This window comes from Columba livia, chromosome 1 (assembly GCF_036013475.1).
Source record: "Columba livia isolate bColLiv1 breed racing homer chromosome 1, bColLiv1.pat.W.v2, whole genome shotgun sequence".
NCBI lineage: Eukaryota > Metazoa > Chordata > Aves > Columbiformes > Columbidae > Columba > Columba livia.
Window position 1 is genome coordinate 176,042,607 of NC_088602.1, and position 17,291 is coordinate 176,059,897.

Here is a 17,291-nt window from a genome sequence, read left to right on the forward strand (position 1 = left end):
CACACAGCAGGGAGCTCCCATCTTGAATTCTCCACATGATGTTTGGACAACTAGATTGTGCAGTGTAAGCTCTCTTACAGATTACAAGATTTTTCCACCATTGGCCTTAAAGGCCTAGCTAAAAATCAAACTTGTTTTAATACAGGACACTTGACTAAAGTTCAAGGGGGAAGGGAGAGGGGGAATAAAACAAAAAAAAAGAGCAAGGGTGACATACTAGCATCCTTACCAAGCCACTTCAGGAGCTGTTTTGAGCTATAAATCACCAAAAAAAAAGAAGTCTGCCATCAACTTTGGCTGTTACAAGAAAAATCACTAGGTTTATGATTTTTTTTTTTTGCCAATACCACGTTATTTTCCCATTTTATCATCTTATGAGGTAAACACCTACTTCACTAATGGTCTATTATTGTCACAGCTCAAAGCTACATCTTCATATTCCAGTGGTAACTTCAAAAACGCCTCAGGGAGGAAATCACCAAATCATTAAAATCAAATATGCTTTGAAGAATATTTGGGGTCTGTACTTAGGGGTGGGGAAAGATGTGCCTTTTAATTATTTTTTTAAATTAAATCATCTGCGAGTTTTAAAGTTCAGAGCATTGGAAACTGCTTTGATGTTTCACTTCACATAATATCAACCTTTTAGCACAGTATAAACAATCATGTTTCCCCATCTTGAGATAAGCTTCACATCATGTGAACATGTAACTGAATCAAAAGCAGCTGTCAACTTAGACAAACTCATCAACTCTACACATGAAACAAAACAGCCTGTGATATAACTCTATTAAATCTTTTTTGCCCATGACTGGGCAAATGCACACTGTAAGTGGAAGACATTTAGAAAGACACTAAAGGCATTTTGTAACTTCTGTTCTATTGGAATAATCTGTAACTTATTTAAATCCTTTCACATTAATATTAAGGCATATCTTACCACCTGGCAGTCCTGGGAGAAGCAACAGAACAACAGTTTGGGTATCCAAAACACCAAAAGTCTTCTTGTGACCTTCCTGTGACCACCGTATCAAAGAAGGGTCCCTGAAGCCCCCATAAGCAGGATGACCCTTTTCAGGGTAGCATATTAAGAGAAGAAGGATATTAAGTCTTTTGTAGTATTCAGCTCAGCAGGTGCCACACTCCCCCCAAAAGCTTCCATGGCCACTGGTGCCCCTGGGGGACAGGGTAAGGGCAACTGGAGAACCAAAGACACACAAACAAGAGGGTGCAGCCAACCACACCAACTGAAAACACACTTTGCAAATTCATATCAGGCACAGGTGAAGCACAAAGCAGGGTTATTTTTTGTGACAAAACACAGGATTAACCTCCTAGGAACCTGACTGTGATTTGGTGATCAAAGAGAAGTCAAACTGATTTGCATTACACCACCTGCCGTGTTTCAAGCCAACTTATATGATTTTCTGACAGCTGGGCACTTCTATAGGGTTACTGTTTTACAGACAGTTTCATTCTGATTCACAACTCAAGAAAGGTGTACACCAGGAATTATTTTTCCTCTGTTTTATAACAAAACTGCCACCACACTATTAAGGCAGCTACAAATGCCCTATAGTTTATTAAACCAAAGAAGACATCCTAATGGAATATGCTCCACTAGCAACAGAGCCATTTTGTATTTGACATACATCATCTTAGGAAGCACCACCGGTTTTTCTCCTCACCTAAATACTTGGCATTTATTTGGGATAATGTTATGTGTGCTGTGATAAGGTCTACAATGCAGAAACTGCCTCTACTGTGTGCTGGCTAACCGGTACCCAGCCTAATTCAGAATATAAAAATCTCACCATACAAAGCATATGAGCTGTCTGCTTCATTTTACAGAAGATCAAGTATTCAGACCAGGGTGACAAAAAGCCAGATTTTTCTACTCTTTGATAATGCAGTCTACTGAGTACTTTCTCAAGAAAATAGTTGCAACTTAAAGCACAGAATTAAAAAATTCGTAGAAGATATTTTCTGTAGTATACTTTCATTAAAACACAGCAGCTTTTAGTCAAGTTCAATTTTATTGTGCTAACATTATACTTTTCTTTCAAAAAGCAGTAAGAATACTCCTAGGCAATCAAGAGACCAAGAAAAGTTCAGAGACATGCATCAAATGGTCAGCTGAACACTAATACCGTTTTTCAAATTCTATGAAAACAAGCTTGTTCCCATGAAGGTCAAATCAGACCCCAGAGCAATACTTTGCAGCTAATATAGAGAATGTTGAGAGAAGGTATTTAGATTCATCAGCGATTCTGTTATAAACCATAGCACTGCAAGTCACTCCCAGGCTAAGAGGAGAAGGAAAAGTACCTGCACCCAAAGAATAAAACAGGTTCTCACTTCACCTTGAAGAAAAGAGAAGGAGGGGAAAAAAATAATTCTGTAGAGAAATAATTCTTTACACACTGTCAGTCATGGAGCCCAAAGAAACAAACTTAAGAAAAGCAACTCTTCACATAAATTAATTCAACTTTAGCTTCAACAAGAACAGAAAAATGTAGTTGAAAACAATGTGATAATCTAATTCAGGGGACTATCTGACCAATGTCCAGAAGCACTGGCTGTCTCCTTAGACTGCCATCTGTACGTGCACTAATCTTTTAATTAATTGTAGTGGCAAGAGACAAGTAAATCAATCCAACAATAATTTAAGAGTCATTTCCCCAGGGAAATAACTAAGTTCTATTAGTAAACAGAAAAAGATGGTCAAGACTTTGAACTCTACAATGGTCCTACTTCATGGAGAATATTTTATCTAGCTACTGTGAATTCACCCTCTTAGATCCTGAGATCCACTTACTGGGCTCTAAGAGCAGCTAAATGGTTTTCATTATAGAAATTGTTGATTAAGACTCCTTTCATCAGCCATCACCCCACATTGCATGTTCTTCAAAGGAGAAAAATATGTTCCCTTAATTCAACAACTAAAGGGGCCCTGAATATCAAGTTAAATACTCCCAGGATTCTGTTTATTTTAACCTGACCTGCTAACTCATGCAAAAACTACAGACAGTCCCCGGGATCAAATTTTACACCAAAATTAGTTCACAAAGATTTAGAAACACTTTTAAATACAGAAAACAAGATTGTAAACTTACAAGTTTAGGCAGACACTGAATAAGAAAAGTAATCACAGTATCACAGTATGTTTGGGATTGGAAGGGACCTCAAAAGATCACCTAGTCCAATCCCCCTGCTGGAGCAGGAACGCCTAGGTGAGGTTACACAGGAACATGTCCAGGCGGGTTTTGAATGTCTCCAGAGAAGGAGACTCCACAACCCCCCTGGGCAGCCTGTGCCAGTGCTCTGTCACCCTCACTGAGAAGAATGCTGTGCTAAGCTAGGCTTCATGAGAGCTACACGTATCACGACCAGAGGAAGGTTACTTTAATTAATGATAAAATTCTCCTTAATAAAGTGGACTTCTCATGCGCAGGTTACATGGGAGCCTGAGCACAGCTCACACCAGGTTGCCTGCACAAGTGACATTTCCCTGACTCAGTGTCGGGTGTTCTGCTACCGCCAGCATCCGTGTGTCGGCACCTGACACAGCAACTGCTCCGAGTACAAACCTTCTATTAAACTGTCCCTTTTTGTACGGGACACAAGACATCGCTTACTGGTGTGGAAATACAAACAAACCACTTTTTAGCCTACACCCACAGGACAGACATAATACTTTTTCCTTTCTTCTTTCAGTCGGAGCTGCTGAAAGACAACCAAGTCACAATTCAACCCCACATGTCAAATGAGACCTTTATTGTTCCTCACATGCAACCAGGATCATTTGTTCCAATTTGCTCTCAGCAGCAGACAAGTGTTCCTGTTTACCAACCTGCAACAGATAGGCAAAGATTCCTTCCTTCTCCTCCATTCCTTAACTACCAAATACAAAAGCAACACCTACTTCAAGCCTTCAGCTGCAAGGGCAAAACTGCCAGGTCCATGCCTCATGGAGAGTTATGGATTTCCACAGTTTTCAGGAATACCGCCCATTGGGGCATTTACCCGGTACTGTATCACAAAACACGAACCATCACATCAATCTAATTTTTGGATCACAGGTACTCCTGCTGACAGAAATGAGGAGCCTGCACGTTTGACAAGATTGTAATGATCTTTTTCTCCCGCTCTTATTTCTGTTCCTCAGTCTTCACTTGGGTTAAACAGTCTAGCTGGATGCATCCAGAAACACTTCTGCAGAAACCATCTCTCCCACTGCTTTCCAAAGTCAAACACACATGCACAGTAATAAAAAACGGCTGACTACTCAAAGTCACTAGTCTGGACAGCTGAGGATCAGCTCCTGCAGCACGTATCTGCTGTCTGCTTTAGGCACAGCCTAAGTCACTTGCCACTTGTCCAATTTCCTACTACTAACAAGCTAACCAGAGCTGCAAAGAAAAAAGAAATACTACCCTTTACTTCAAAGGGTAACGCAAGATGCCTGTTTATGCCTACACTACATAATCTTTGCACACAGCAATAACAACATAACAAAATTATACTATAGTAGTTCAGATTACACCTGTCATGAAAAAAATGCACTGACTGTTACGCTGATCTCACACCAGCATTGAACACTGAACTTACTCATTTCAGACATTAGGACAAATGATACAGGTCAATCCTCCCATGATGCAACACGCAACCACCATATTCTTAAAATTTTAAGCAGTGTCAAAGAATATGCCAGTTTCTGTACACACAAGCACTATGGGTCATGCTGAAATCCCTAGTGCAGTTGCTACAGGTTATAAAGCTTTAACAGATGCTTCTCAGATGAACCATGAAGATATTTTGCAATTAAATGAATAGCTCTGAACAAAAAGACTTTCACAATCTTAGCATTTATATATATATATATATATACACACACACCCACACCCACACATATATATATATATGCAAACACACTAATTCAAGCCACTGGTGGACGAAACTGCAAGATAAGCGGGTTCTGTTCCCAAGGAGCAGAATTCTTCAGAAGAGAGCAACCCACTAAAAGAAAAGTAATGCTCTGTATAGAACATCTGAACCAAACTTTTCCAAGTTTACAGGCCAGTTTGATCCCAGGCACAACTATGTGTAAGAAGTGACCGAGAAGTCCTCTACAATACAGGCCATCAAGCTACTTCTGCAGTATTAACAAACTTGATATATCCCAAACTTTTCTTCAGGAGGGACAAGCCACATCATGGTATTCCCTGTTTCAATGGAAATAAGATTAAGCACTTAATTATTTAGCAAACTGTTACCTTCAGTCAGAACAGAACTTGATCTACAGTATTTATTACTAATTAGCCTTTATAGAGACCCTGTTGATTGGGTACTCCCAACACAAGATACAAGGACTGTGCACTATGAGAAAGAGCACAGCATGGTTGGATCCATGGTTGGATCCATGCACTTGATCACACCTTGGATCAATTAGAATGCAGAACACAAGACAAGCAGTCCTAATTATAGACAACAGGGTTAACTACAAAATATTACAGACAACTGCCTTTGTAATTTGCCCCTACTGTATTACTGTATGTAATTTCTAACAGAAATACACTTACAAACAGCATTTTCCACAATTACTTTGTGGGTAAAGACTGAGACGGAGAAGCTGACAACCAGCATGCCAAGTACTCCTGCGTACCCAACACTAACACCTGATGCTTCCTCTGAGGCAGATGAACCACTGCTGTTTTTACTATTATTTTCAGCACAGATTTCAGCATAGATTCCTCCATATACAGGAACACGAATTCTTCTCCAGCACACACACAGATGAGTAACTAGAAAATGATCTTAATTGCTACATAAATCACATGTGGCTAGTTAGCATAGCCAAATATATGTCTGCATAGGAAGCACTCTCCTCAAAACTGTCTGCAGTATTTCATCAACCTTGCAAAAGAGCAAGTATGCCAAAAAAACAAAACGAAAGCAGCAGTTGCTCATCCCCGGTCAATTCACACCTGTCTACAAAAACGTGTGGGCTTTGTCACAGGCACCCAAACTCCTACAAAGGCTGGACAATAGGCAGGTAAGCACTGCTCTGAAACTGGAGGGGATGAGAGCATGCTGTGCTCGCTCCAGTCTCATGGGATGCAGCCCTGAAGACAGTGGGACATGCTGGTTTTAAGACTTTTCATGAATGTTGGTGTCAAAAGTACAAATATTTCTATGTGTGTATCTTACATATGTACAAAAAATACATACTGTCCTTGTTTTGTTAAAAACAAGTTCCTTTTTTAGTGAATTTGCCTGTCAGCTAAAGTCTTCTTATTAAATGCACTCTCCTGAAAGTTAGATGTTTTGTTAGACATAGCAATGGAATGGGAGGTCATTGATAAGAATGGATGCACATCTCGTGAGAGGGGCAATGAGAAACAAGTGACCAAAAACTGACCAAGTATAACATCCTATTCACATGATGCTTCATATAAAAGTGGGAGATCACGATGATCTTGCCCCTTTTCCTTATGGCCGACATTAGGAGAGGACCCTGTGAGTCGTCCCTGCAAACCGAGGCCTAGTGATAGACTGAATCCAGTTCGGTTGGCCGCAGAGTCCAGTCCAGGACTTTGGGTGCCAGCTCTACATCTGCCAGAGTAATTGCTGGGACTTTCAATATTTGTTTTGTATATTTTGTATTATTTTCTCTATATTTATTGGTAGCATTAGTAAAACATTTTTAATTTTTCCAACTCTCTTCTCTCTGTCCTTCTTTCCCTCCCAATTGCCTGTCCTTAGTGGGAAGAGGGGAGAGGGAGGGACTAAAGGCCGAGAAGGCGGGGAGAGGGGGTTAACACATGTGCCACGGTTTTATTGTCACCCCGCAATCAAAACCTTGACACACACATAAATTCTTCTGTTGTTGTTTTTGTTTAACATGCATATATAAATACATAGATAGATAAACCCTCGCTATCTGTACCTGGGAGGACAGTGCTGTACGTACTGAGCAGCCTGGCCTGACGTGCGGCCTGCAGACGTGTCCGAGGCCTCGGCTGCCTGTCCATGGGGAGAGCTGAATGACGAACACCTGTCACTCTCACTTCTCTCTCCCTGACGCTTCTGTTGCTTGGCTTGGCTCACAAGGACACTGTCACAGGCAAATGCTGCATTACAGATCTACCGCTTTATCTAAAATCCTCTGTTAATCGGTTTATTTGCAACTGTTAATCCAACACTGGTGCCACTGGCTCTTTACACGAGAGACAAACTGCAGTATGTGTTTTTTACTTCAGTTTTTATTTTTGCTCTTACAGTGGCTTAATATTAACCATCAAGAACCTCTTCCAAAATAGTTATTCTGATATTGTTCTTATACACAGGTCTACAGCTGAAATAAGAGGTCAAGAGAACAGGGCATCAAACACTCTCCTTCTTTAAATAGCTGTTGTCTGATTTGGTCTGGACTGTGTTTGTTTTCATCAGATGATCCTGAGCTCAGTTGCTTTGCATTTACCTGAATTCAGCAGAGTCCTCAATTTAAAGAAAACTCCTTGTGTCTGCATGTCTGCTCATGAGTATAAGCAGCCTAAAAGTCTAAACCTTTTGGGCCATAAGGCTATAGATGCCCAATACTTTTGACTACAATGAAAGTCCAAAGCTCCAGCAGTTCTACCCTTTTGACTTTGCACTTAGATAAAGTCACAGGATTATCCCAACTCAATTACATTATTATTCAATTCACAAAACATCCATACAAACTAGGTACTCCTGAAGTTCCCAGCGAGAAGCCTAGCTACTCTATTCCAGAACTCAGACAGGTGAACCAAAGTCTTTTTTCCAAATAAATGACCAAAACAAACAAACAAACAACCCCCCCAACAACAAAAACAAACACCAGTGCAAACACCAGTGTTTATCTGGCAATATTCAAATAAACATCAGTAACACACTGCTGGTACTCCAGAAGTTTATGCCAACAGAGAAACAGAGATGCATCTAATATTGCGTTAATACAACAGACTAAAGAAAAGAGTGGGAAGATAAGAGTTAGTCACCATAGCCTGAATACCACCTGCCACTGTTGCTGTATTCATGACCCTTAAAACAAATTGCTGAATGTAACAGCACTCATTAGATGTTTTAGTGACTCAAACTCTTCTTGGGATAGTACATTAACCTCTCCTAAACTTGTTTCTTAATTTTTTGTGTGTTAGTAGATACCATTTCATATAGTAAAGTCCCCAAAATTTAAATTGATGATTCTAAGAACCAACAGTGATTACAAACTAGTGTAAAGCAAACAGTGTCCTCTGTACAGTGCATAAATCTCAGCTCCGGAGATGTCAGACACCAGAAGGGGACTCTAAGTCCACCCTAAAACAGCTACCACACTCTTCCAAGCTACTGACACACACACACCACATCAAGCACTCCGGAAGCAAAGCAGAAACACAAAATAAGAACCGCTAGTTTACTCGACGTTGACGTGGGCTTAAAATAGACGCAATCTCTACCCTGCTCATTACTTCAACTCTTAATTTTCAAGTATTTTAGCTGTGACAAATTTTATCCTATAACATTCACTGACTGCCAAATGAATTAAAAAAATAATAAAAGAAATAAACACTACTGGATATTTTTAGTGTTTTCTTCTCGCTTTGTGGGCAGCTTTTGTTGTTGTTTGTTTGGGGTTTGTTTGTTTTTTTAAAATAAGTTTCATGACTACACGTCAAACACAAACCTAAACTTTTTGGCTCCAAAGCAAGCCTATAATTAGAAGTCTCATTTGTTCTGGTAGTCAGGAGAGCCATTTTCCCTGGGGAATGTTACTGGAAGGAAACCCGGGAAGAGCTGTAATGTCCAAACAACGTGAAACTTATTAATAACGGACACTGGTAACACAAAGCCATCCTAAGCAGTCCTGAGCAGTTATGCACTGCATTTTATTCCTAGAAACTGTTTTCTTCCCAAATAAAACACTCCTTTTGTCTATCTTCCTCTCAATGAACTGCCTCAAGCCACTGTGCAAACTCACATGGAACAGATCTAAAAAAGGGCTTCTGCACGCAGAAGCTTGTCTGCTTTTTCACACTTATACCAGCTCACCCGTTTAAAAAGCAAAAAAATTGCTAGGTCTTTCCCTGCAAACCCCCTCTTCCAACAGTGGAACAAGAGATGGCTGGACTAGTTAAAGACGACTTTCACCCTCTGCCTTTTGCCTCTCACCTTCATACCTCCTCTGCTCTTCTATATCCGCTTTCCGTTTCCAGCTTTTTTAACGAATTTCCTCTCCCACCCCCATTACCACACCTGCAAATTCCACTGACGCGCAGAGAAGACTGTCACAAACACAATGTCATGGCAGGGGGCACCGGGTGTGGGTGCTGGGGAAGGAACTAAGACTGCGGGTCAGGAAGGCGTGAGGGCTGAGAGAAGCAAAGGGAAGAGAGAGAGAGAAATAAGATTGCAGGCTGGGAAGGACCGCTGTTGATAAAGAAGCAACGAGCACGTTCCCATGTGCAGGAGCAAAGAGTACATTTCTGGAAACTGCCAACAGAAGCAATTGCGTTTTTCTTGCAAGCACTTTTACAGAGCCCTATACGGAACAGTGCAAAACTGAGCATAAACACACAAATGCTTTTTCCTTTAAAGATATGAGCAGCACCCACGTGTCAACCTTCATATCTCAAAGCTATTTTATACTAGACTTCACACAGAGCTCTCTCATACTTTGCACGCAAACTACTCACGACGGGACGCGGAATACAAGCTGTAGGATTTGCTCTCTTCTAACAGCTGGGATCCATGATCTACGCAGCACCACCAGCTTCTGCAGCACTGTTTTTCCTAAAGCACAGCGGTGTCCTCTCACAGAGCCCTCACATGTAAGGGCAGCTACAGAGACAGATAAATCTCCTGTTTCTAACCATTACGGTTACAGCCCAGGGGAACATCAAAACACAGAGCAGGCAAAACCAAGCACAGGGATGTCCTCAGGTGTTTACAGTGATCCTCAAAGAAAACAGGAATTTAGCAAGGCTGGGAACTAAATCAGACACCAACCACAATGCTTGAAAAGCCACTGTCTACAAAGCCAGCCAGGAAAGGAGAAGTATTGCAAGCATTTACATCAACCATGTTCAAAGTGGGAGAAGTAGTGCATGGAAGGGAAACATAGAAAACATACGCAGGAAGATGTGTATCCCTCCAACATATGGTAGGGCTCGCAGAAGCAGGCGCGACTCTTTTCACTTTTCCTGAAAGGATGGGGGTGGGTGGGAGGAAAGAAGCAGAGAAAGGGGGCAGCTTTCAGAAGTTTGCAAAACACCTTATTTTGGTAATTTCTCTACAGGCAATGGATGATTTCCAAAGGCTTTATCATACAGAAGCACAGGTCTGACCTTGCAAAAGCTTACGTGCATGGGTAACCTTACCTCACATAAGTAGTCACACTGGCAGGACAAAAATATTTACAGTTCCTCCTTTTTCATTTATTGAGTCATTGCAAACATGAAACACAGCCACACTGAGCTTAATCTCACCTCCAATAGTTAAATTTTAGAACAGCTACAGAAGATAAGAAACCTTAAATAAAACTAAACTTTCATGAGCAACAACACAGTGTAAAGCAACCTGCATTTTACGCACATTGCCCTCAGATTAAAGTATTTCTTGCTTAAGAAATTACTTTGAGGCCACTAATCAGCCTCAAAACATCATGCTGCCTGTCATACGCTGGAACAGTTTTTATGCTTCTATTTTTTATAAGTGGTAGGGCAAGAGGAGGAGACAAATCTTTAACCACTCAACAGATGATTAGGCATCTTACGCAAAGCCCAAAGCTACTATCACAACACCAGAATTGCTATCAATCCATTAACCCTGTTTTAGCTGCAGGAATTGAGGTACATAAGTAAGCCCACCCCTGCCGCATTAAATTAAAGACAAAAATTCACTCAGCTACTTAATTTCCTTTTTTCCTCCTTTTTTTTTGGTAATCCATACAAAACAAGTCCAAACACTACTACTGAGTTTTTCTGCAGGCACAGCTGCAAGCCAAAAGCTTGAAACAATTTCTTGCCTGTGAGAAAAGGGGCAGAGGGAGCTGATGGAGGGATGAAAGTCACTGCCAGCACTTAGGCCTTCTACAAAAAAAACCCACACCAAACAACAACAACAAAAAAGCAACAAACACAAAACACAATACACTTCAAAAGTTCACTACAAAATTATCTGTACAGTTGAGAAAGACACAGAAACAATAACTAACAGCTCCCCTCCTTCCTCCTTGCTCTAGGGGACATAGTATGCATTTTTTTACTAAACCTCAAATACAAACCAAAAGTAACATCCTCATCTGTACAAAGAGGCTTATTATGACTGTTATTGCTGGAAGGGGAAACTCACTCTTACTGGCCACATGACTGTTGAAATCTACATTCAGCATTGTTTGGGGATTTTTTTTTTACTTTATAACTCAGCAGCTCAGAGCAACTGGTAATAACTTCATGACTACAAACATTTCGCTGAGAATTTCTGATGCTGCAGAGTCAGCAATGCAGATGAATTTGTTCCAGGCTACTCAATGCATACTTAAACATGTACCCTGCAGCACCTCACTGCAGTATTCTTTGGGGAAACAATACTGGAGCACAATATCAAATTTCAGGGTTTTTCTTCCATCCCCCCCTTGCTTGGAAACATTAACATTGCATGCAGCAGTTTACATGTTTGCACAATTTCTTATACAACTAGCATTTAGTAAGACAACTCACAAAACCACGTTATAAATACACAGATACGCTTTTAGGATCCGAATCAAAACCTAAGCCTTCTCACATCTCCTGACACAGCAGCCACGCTAAACCTGACAGCAGTTGGGTATCTGTTTGCTCAGCACTGTCACACCACGGTCCTCCTCTGTCACAGCCAGGTGGCAGCCAACGCCGGACAGACAGGTTAGGGAGTGAAGTTCAAGGACACTCAGCAGGACTTGCCAGCTTGCACCAAGGCCCTCAGGTTAGTGGGAGGCCGATACTCCAGACAGATGAGAAAAACCCGACCCCTGAGGAGGGGCACAGCAAGAAGCATCCTAGGTAAGCAGCCACGACCTGATAAAAAGCCGGTCCCAGACTATTTGCACAAGGTGCCTGAGCTCAGGTGCAGGCAGAGGGTGCGCCCAGGCTCCCTGCCAAACTTGGCGAGGGAAGCTAAAGCTCAAGAAAGCTCTGTGCGCTTCCTTGAACAGGAGCCGGAGTTTCCCGAGGGGCAGTTAGAGGGCTCAAGTTTTGAGCAAATCACAAACAGGACATAACAGATAGAAAACCTTGGAGAAACAGAAACCAACGTTGGCTTTCTGCAGCACAACAAAGCCTAGAGGAACAGCCATGGGCAACTAATGATGAGACTTGGCAAGCCCCATGGGTGTCCCAGAGGGCACCTGAGGTATCCAGGCTTTGATAAGCAGGTTTATAACTAGGTCTCCATAGCAGCAGTAATATTGACACCAAAGTCCAGTCAGAAAAAAACACCAGAAGTTTGTACAAAGAAATAGGCACTGAGCAGAAAGAAGCCACAGTCACTGGTAGACACAGGGAAAGAAGAGCTAGCATAAACAAAACAGGCTTGCTAGCTTACTGTTTCCAAAGCTATAAACCACCTCTAGAAAGAGATCCTGCACTTTGGGAAGAGAAAAATGAGAGGAGGCTGCACTGCTCAGCTAAAGAAACGTGACGTTTACCCTATATGGTTTAATGACTGCTCTGGATGGGACAGGGACTGTTCCATTTTGTATCCCTGACATGAGCTTTGCTGCTAGGAGAGAGGGGCTGGTTTTGGCTCCTCAACACACCAACCCCCTCACTCTGCCTCCAGCCCCGCAGGTTCCCCACCGAAATCCCAATGCTGACCACAAAAGAGGCTGGTTTGGGGTTTTTGCTTTCTTTTTAATCAGTTCTTCACTTCAAAGCCCACTTAGAGTTGATATCCTGCGCTTGAATACTTAAACCAAGGCACTTAAACACTTTTGTGGGGCTTTCTCTGCCAACAAAACAGCTGAAGGGGCTGTCATTCATCTCGAAACCAGCTCTGAGAGCGGTGAAGAGGCAGACCCCACCGTACCCGGCGGAGAGCTGCCAGCAGAGCCGATAGCAGGGCTGATAGCACGGTTACTCACCGCACAAACATGTGATTTTTGATCACATCCCCAGCCCGCCAGACTCCCAGAGTGGGGGGGTCAGACTCGCAGTCTGGCTCCCTCGGGCCGGCTTCCGAGCGGGACACCGCGGCGGGGACCCCTCCAGAGCCCAGCCCAGTGTGAGCCCCGCTCGAAGGCCAGGGAGGGAAGCCCTTCCCCGCCGCCTGCTCCACGCTCCGGCCCGGGGCCCGGGCGCCTCCCGCGGGTCTGTCCCCGTGGGGGAGGGGGCGGCGGACACGTGGAGGCCGAGGCCAGGCGGAGGGAGGCGGCGCGGAACGGCCCGGACCGGACCGGCGGCAGCTGCCCCGCGGGGCGAGGCCGCCGCTCCACCCGGCGCGCAGCACTTACTTGCGAGGCGGTCCGGGTCTTGCCCGGCGGCCTCCTGAAGAAGGAGGTGCGGGCGGTGAAGAAGAACTCCTCGGACTCCTCCTCCTCCAGGCTGCTGTAGCCGCTGCTCATGCTGCTGGTCCAGGTCATCGGCGGCGGCGGCGGCTGATGGTGCTGCTGGGGCCGGGCGGCGGAGAGCGCCGTCCCGGCCGCCGCATGGGGCCCCGCCGCTGCCGCTCCTCTCGCAGCACCGCCGGGCCCGGGGAGCAGGAGGAGGAGCTGCTGCTCTGGAGGCTCCGCTCCCGCCCTCTCCTCCCTTCCTGCCTCGCAAGTTTCCGCGGGCAGCGCCGCTCCGAGCCCCGCCAGGCGGCACCACCCCGCCCGCCCCGCGGGGCGCCCGCCCCGGGCAGCAGGTGAAGGGGCGGGGGCCGAGCGCTTCCCGCCCCCAGACCCCGAAACACCGGTCCGGCGGGGGCTGGGGGTCCCGCCGGCACGGCGAGCCCAGCAGGCGGGTGCCGGGGTCCAACCGCCGCGGGGCGGCGAAGCGGGAGGCGGTAGATCAAAGGACGGGCGTGGGCTGAAGTTACCGACCCTTCTCCCGGCCTCTGTGCTGACACCTCAGCATCAACCCCATTAATTGCGAGCAACGAGGGGGTCCTTGCTAGAGGAATGAGTTCTGAAACTCTCCTCTAATAATTACCCGATTTCAATCTCCTACGTGCCTGTGAGAACAAAATTATTAAAAAATAACCAATGGCAAAATAAGTGCAAGCCTTTCCTATATTGTTCTTCTAGTAATCTTTGAATTTAAGCTTTGCAACTGGTAGCAGACCCTGTCGTGCTGAGCAATAACAACCTGGAATCCCGGCACCTGCCGTGGGCGGCTGGCCCTGGCCTCTCCTTGCACACGCGATCAGGCCCACGGACTATTAAGTCAATGGAATTCATTGCCCCAGGATGTAGCGAGGAGCAAGGCTTGTGAAGACTCAGCAGAGATTAGATATGTGTACAGATAGCAAGAATATCCAGACCTGCAACTAGGAAACATATTTAAAAGCACAAAAGTTCTGATAAGACACCGTGTACATCGAACTCATTAATGGGGGAAATGACAGACAATGCCTGAAGGCCAAGTCATTCCATAATTACCTGCTTCAGAGTTTCTCATGTCTTCCCTTAATTTATCTAGGGCTGGTCACTGTCACAGACAGGATACAGGGTTTAAGGTATGGCTTCCTAGGGCTCTGCAGCTGCCCAAAAAAGCAGACTTGCCCTTCCTGCACGCCCTCAGCCCCGCGTTCCTGCTGCCCCCCATGCCACAGCAGTGGTCCTGTGGGGGGAAGTGAGTCACATCAGCCACTCATGCCAGAGCAAACCCCTGGAGATGGGGCTGTGGGGATCCGGAAGGAGGGCAGGTGACACCTTTCAGCAACACCACAGCCCTACATTAGTTTAAACAGATTTGAAGCTGTGTGTTTACCAAACCATGACCTAAGCCAATACGTCAGTTCCTGTGGTCTCAGCACTCGGCCACAGATGTATCTTGGATGCCATTAACTGACGTCTCCTTTCCCTCTTCCTCATCCTCATCTCACTGATCCTTCACAAACTCCTCGTCTGCTTCATGCAGCCATTCCTGTCATCCCCACTCACGTGGGGAGTGGGTTTGTTTCTGCCAGTTAGGTGGTCTTCCCACACCAGTATGCCGTATGTGTTGATAAAGTCACCTCAACACCAGCAAAACAACTCACACTGAGAGCTTAAACCAGTTAATCCGTTTGGGGCGTGTTAAACCCTCATTTTCCAAGCACCTCTGATTCTCCCAGATTGTCATATAGAATTTGGCATCTGGTAGATTAGAAGGCTGCATAGCTTTTAAAAACAAATAATTAAGTCTAACAGTGTAGACGCGAATGTGTCAGATCTTGAGCCTACTTGTGAGCACTGTAAAGCCCCATGGTATTCAAGACAGCTTTAAGTTGAACGCCAAGTTACTTGAATGTGACTAAAATATATTAAAATGCTTGCTTTTGACAAATAAACTTTGTGTTACCTGGCTCACCAAGACCAGCCCCATGCTAAGAAGAATCCCCACCAGAGATCTGCTGGTCTTGCCTCTGAACCTGTTGAAGACCCAGTAACCTCAGTTTACAAAGGTTTTGGATCTAACACCCTTGACCATGATCACAGTTAAGTTGAAGGTTTTTAAGTGACTCAGGTATGCTACAAAATGGGATTTGTGTTTCTAAACTACAAAGGTGTTTTTAAATGTTAACCGCTGGCACACTTGACGGACTCCCCAGCAACAAAAGGCACTGTGTGCATACAGAGCTTGTTTGCCTGGTTGCAGGCTCAAACCTGAGTGTGTGTGGGTGGATCATCAAACTGGCAAAGAGGATCATCAATAAACTGCTGCAAAGCAGCTCGAGTCCATCTATGCAAGATCAGTTGCAAGTCCTAGGCTTGAGCTTATATGCTCTCTGGCAACAAGGCACAGCATTCACCTTGTCTGTGAAGCATCATTTATATTGATAACACTAACAGTATTGTTTTCTCCTGCTGCAACAAAAAACGGTGGACAAACTATGTCTAGCTTCCTTGTGATAGGATTCCAATAGGATTTCGCTCCTCAACTACAGCTCTGGTTTTAAGTCTACTAATTTTGACAGTGATTTTTATTTTTAATTTTTAACTTGACAGTGATTTTTTACTTTCATTTTTTCAGATGTGACACTGAATCAAACAATTCACGTGAAGGTACAAACAGATGTGATGCCTTTCAATTTTTATTTGCTTGGTGTTTTTGAATAACATTTCCAAATACTATTGATTATTTGCAAGGCTGATACTTGAAGATGAATTGGTACCCCTGTGGATTTCCCTGTTTCCAAGCTACTCTCTGTTCATATTCTTAAGTTCTCTGTGCCCAGACAAGTACTTTTCCACCTTCTCAAATTGACTTCTTGATCTTTTCTAGGTAAAAGTCATCCAAGGCTCTTTGTTAGGTGCTGCATTGAAACCTCTATACTACCAGCCTTGCGTTATTTTCAGTTCACTCTGACAACCCTCTTAAATAGTCATTAAAAAAAACCCCCACAGTGTAATGAAAACAAAGGACAGCCAGTCTCAAGATAAAGTTACTAATGAGCTTTCTGAAATCATACTTGTTCTTAAGGAGAATTATTGAAGCATCAGCTAAAAAGAATGAAGTTAAAAGCCAAGGAATGTGGCACAGGAGAGAGATTTAAAACACAGATAAGCACTATGAGGCTCTCAATCAGTCCTTCTGAAAAATAATTCAATCCAGTGAGAAATTAAGTTGGCAATCAGTTATCATAGATCACACAGGCAGTTGGCAAGAAGAGGGAGATACTTCTGGTTTTATTTTTAATGAATAAGTTCAAGTAGCAAGTAGAGGTAGAAAGGCACTTGTGAAGAAGAGAATAAACTTTTTTTTTAAGTAAAGCTTGATGACACAGACATAATTTCAGAATATTTTTAAACTATAGCCTATTCAAGCCAGTTTAAAATTGGTGACTCACGTAACACAACCAAACATAGTAATGGGGACTCTTTTCCAAAGCAAGAGTCTCATGAATAAAATACTAACAAAAAGCAATCACGGGCAAAGATAACCTGTGTGATACAGTTGTTTGTTGTGTAGGAGGGAAAGCAGTATTTTAAATCACTGTTACATTCAAGGATAAAATTCAGCTTTAAATCACTTGGCAGCTTTGGAGAGTCAGTTCAGAGAAATTAAACATCAGGCATAGCTTCCAGAAAAGTGGAAATTAAAGCT

At 43.6% G+C, this 17,291-nt stretch overlaps 1 protein-coding gene across 4 annotated transcripts in view; it reads right to left on the reverse strand.

Moving 5' to 3' along the window:
- RASSF3 (Ras association domain family member 3) overlaps positions 1–17,291 on the reverse strand; it is a 110,713-nt gene that overhangs the window by 39,378 nt on the left and 54,044 nt on the right. Inside the window, exon 1 of one of the 4 annotated variants that reach the window (XM_065048582.1) lies at positions 13,514–13,827. The exons of the other annotated variants lie outside the window; for them this stretch is intronic. Coding sequence (XP_064904654.1) covers positions 13,514–13,642 — 129 coding nt within the window. The 5' untranslated portion in view covers positions 13,643–13,827. Of the gene's footprint in view, positions 1–13,513; positions 13,828–17,291 lie in introns of those variants that run through there. 4 annotated transcript variants of the gene reach the window in all.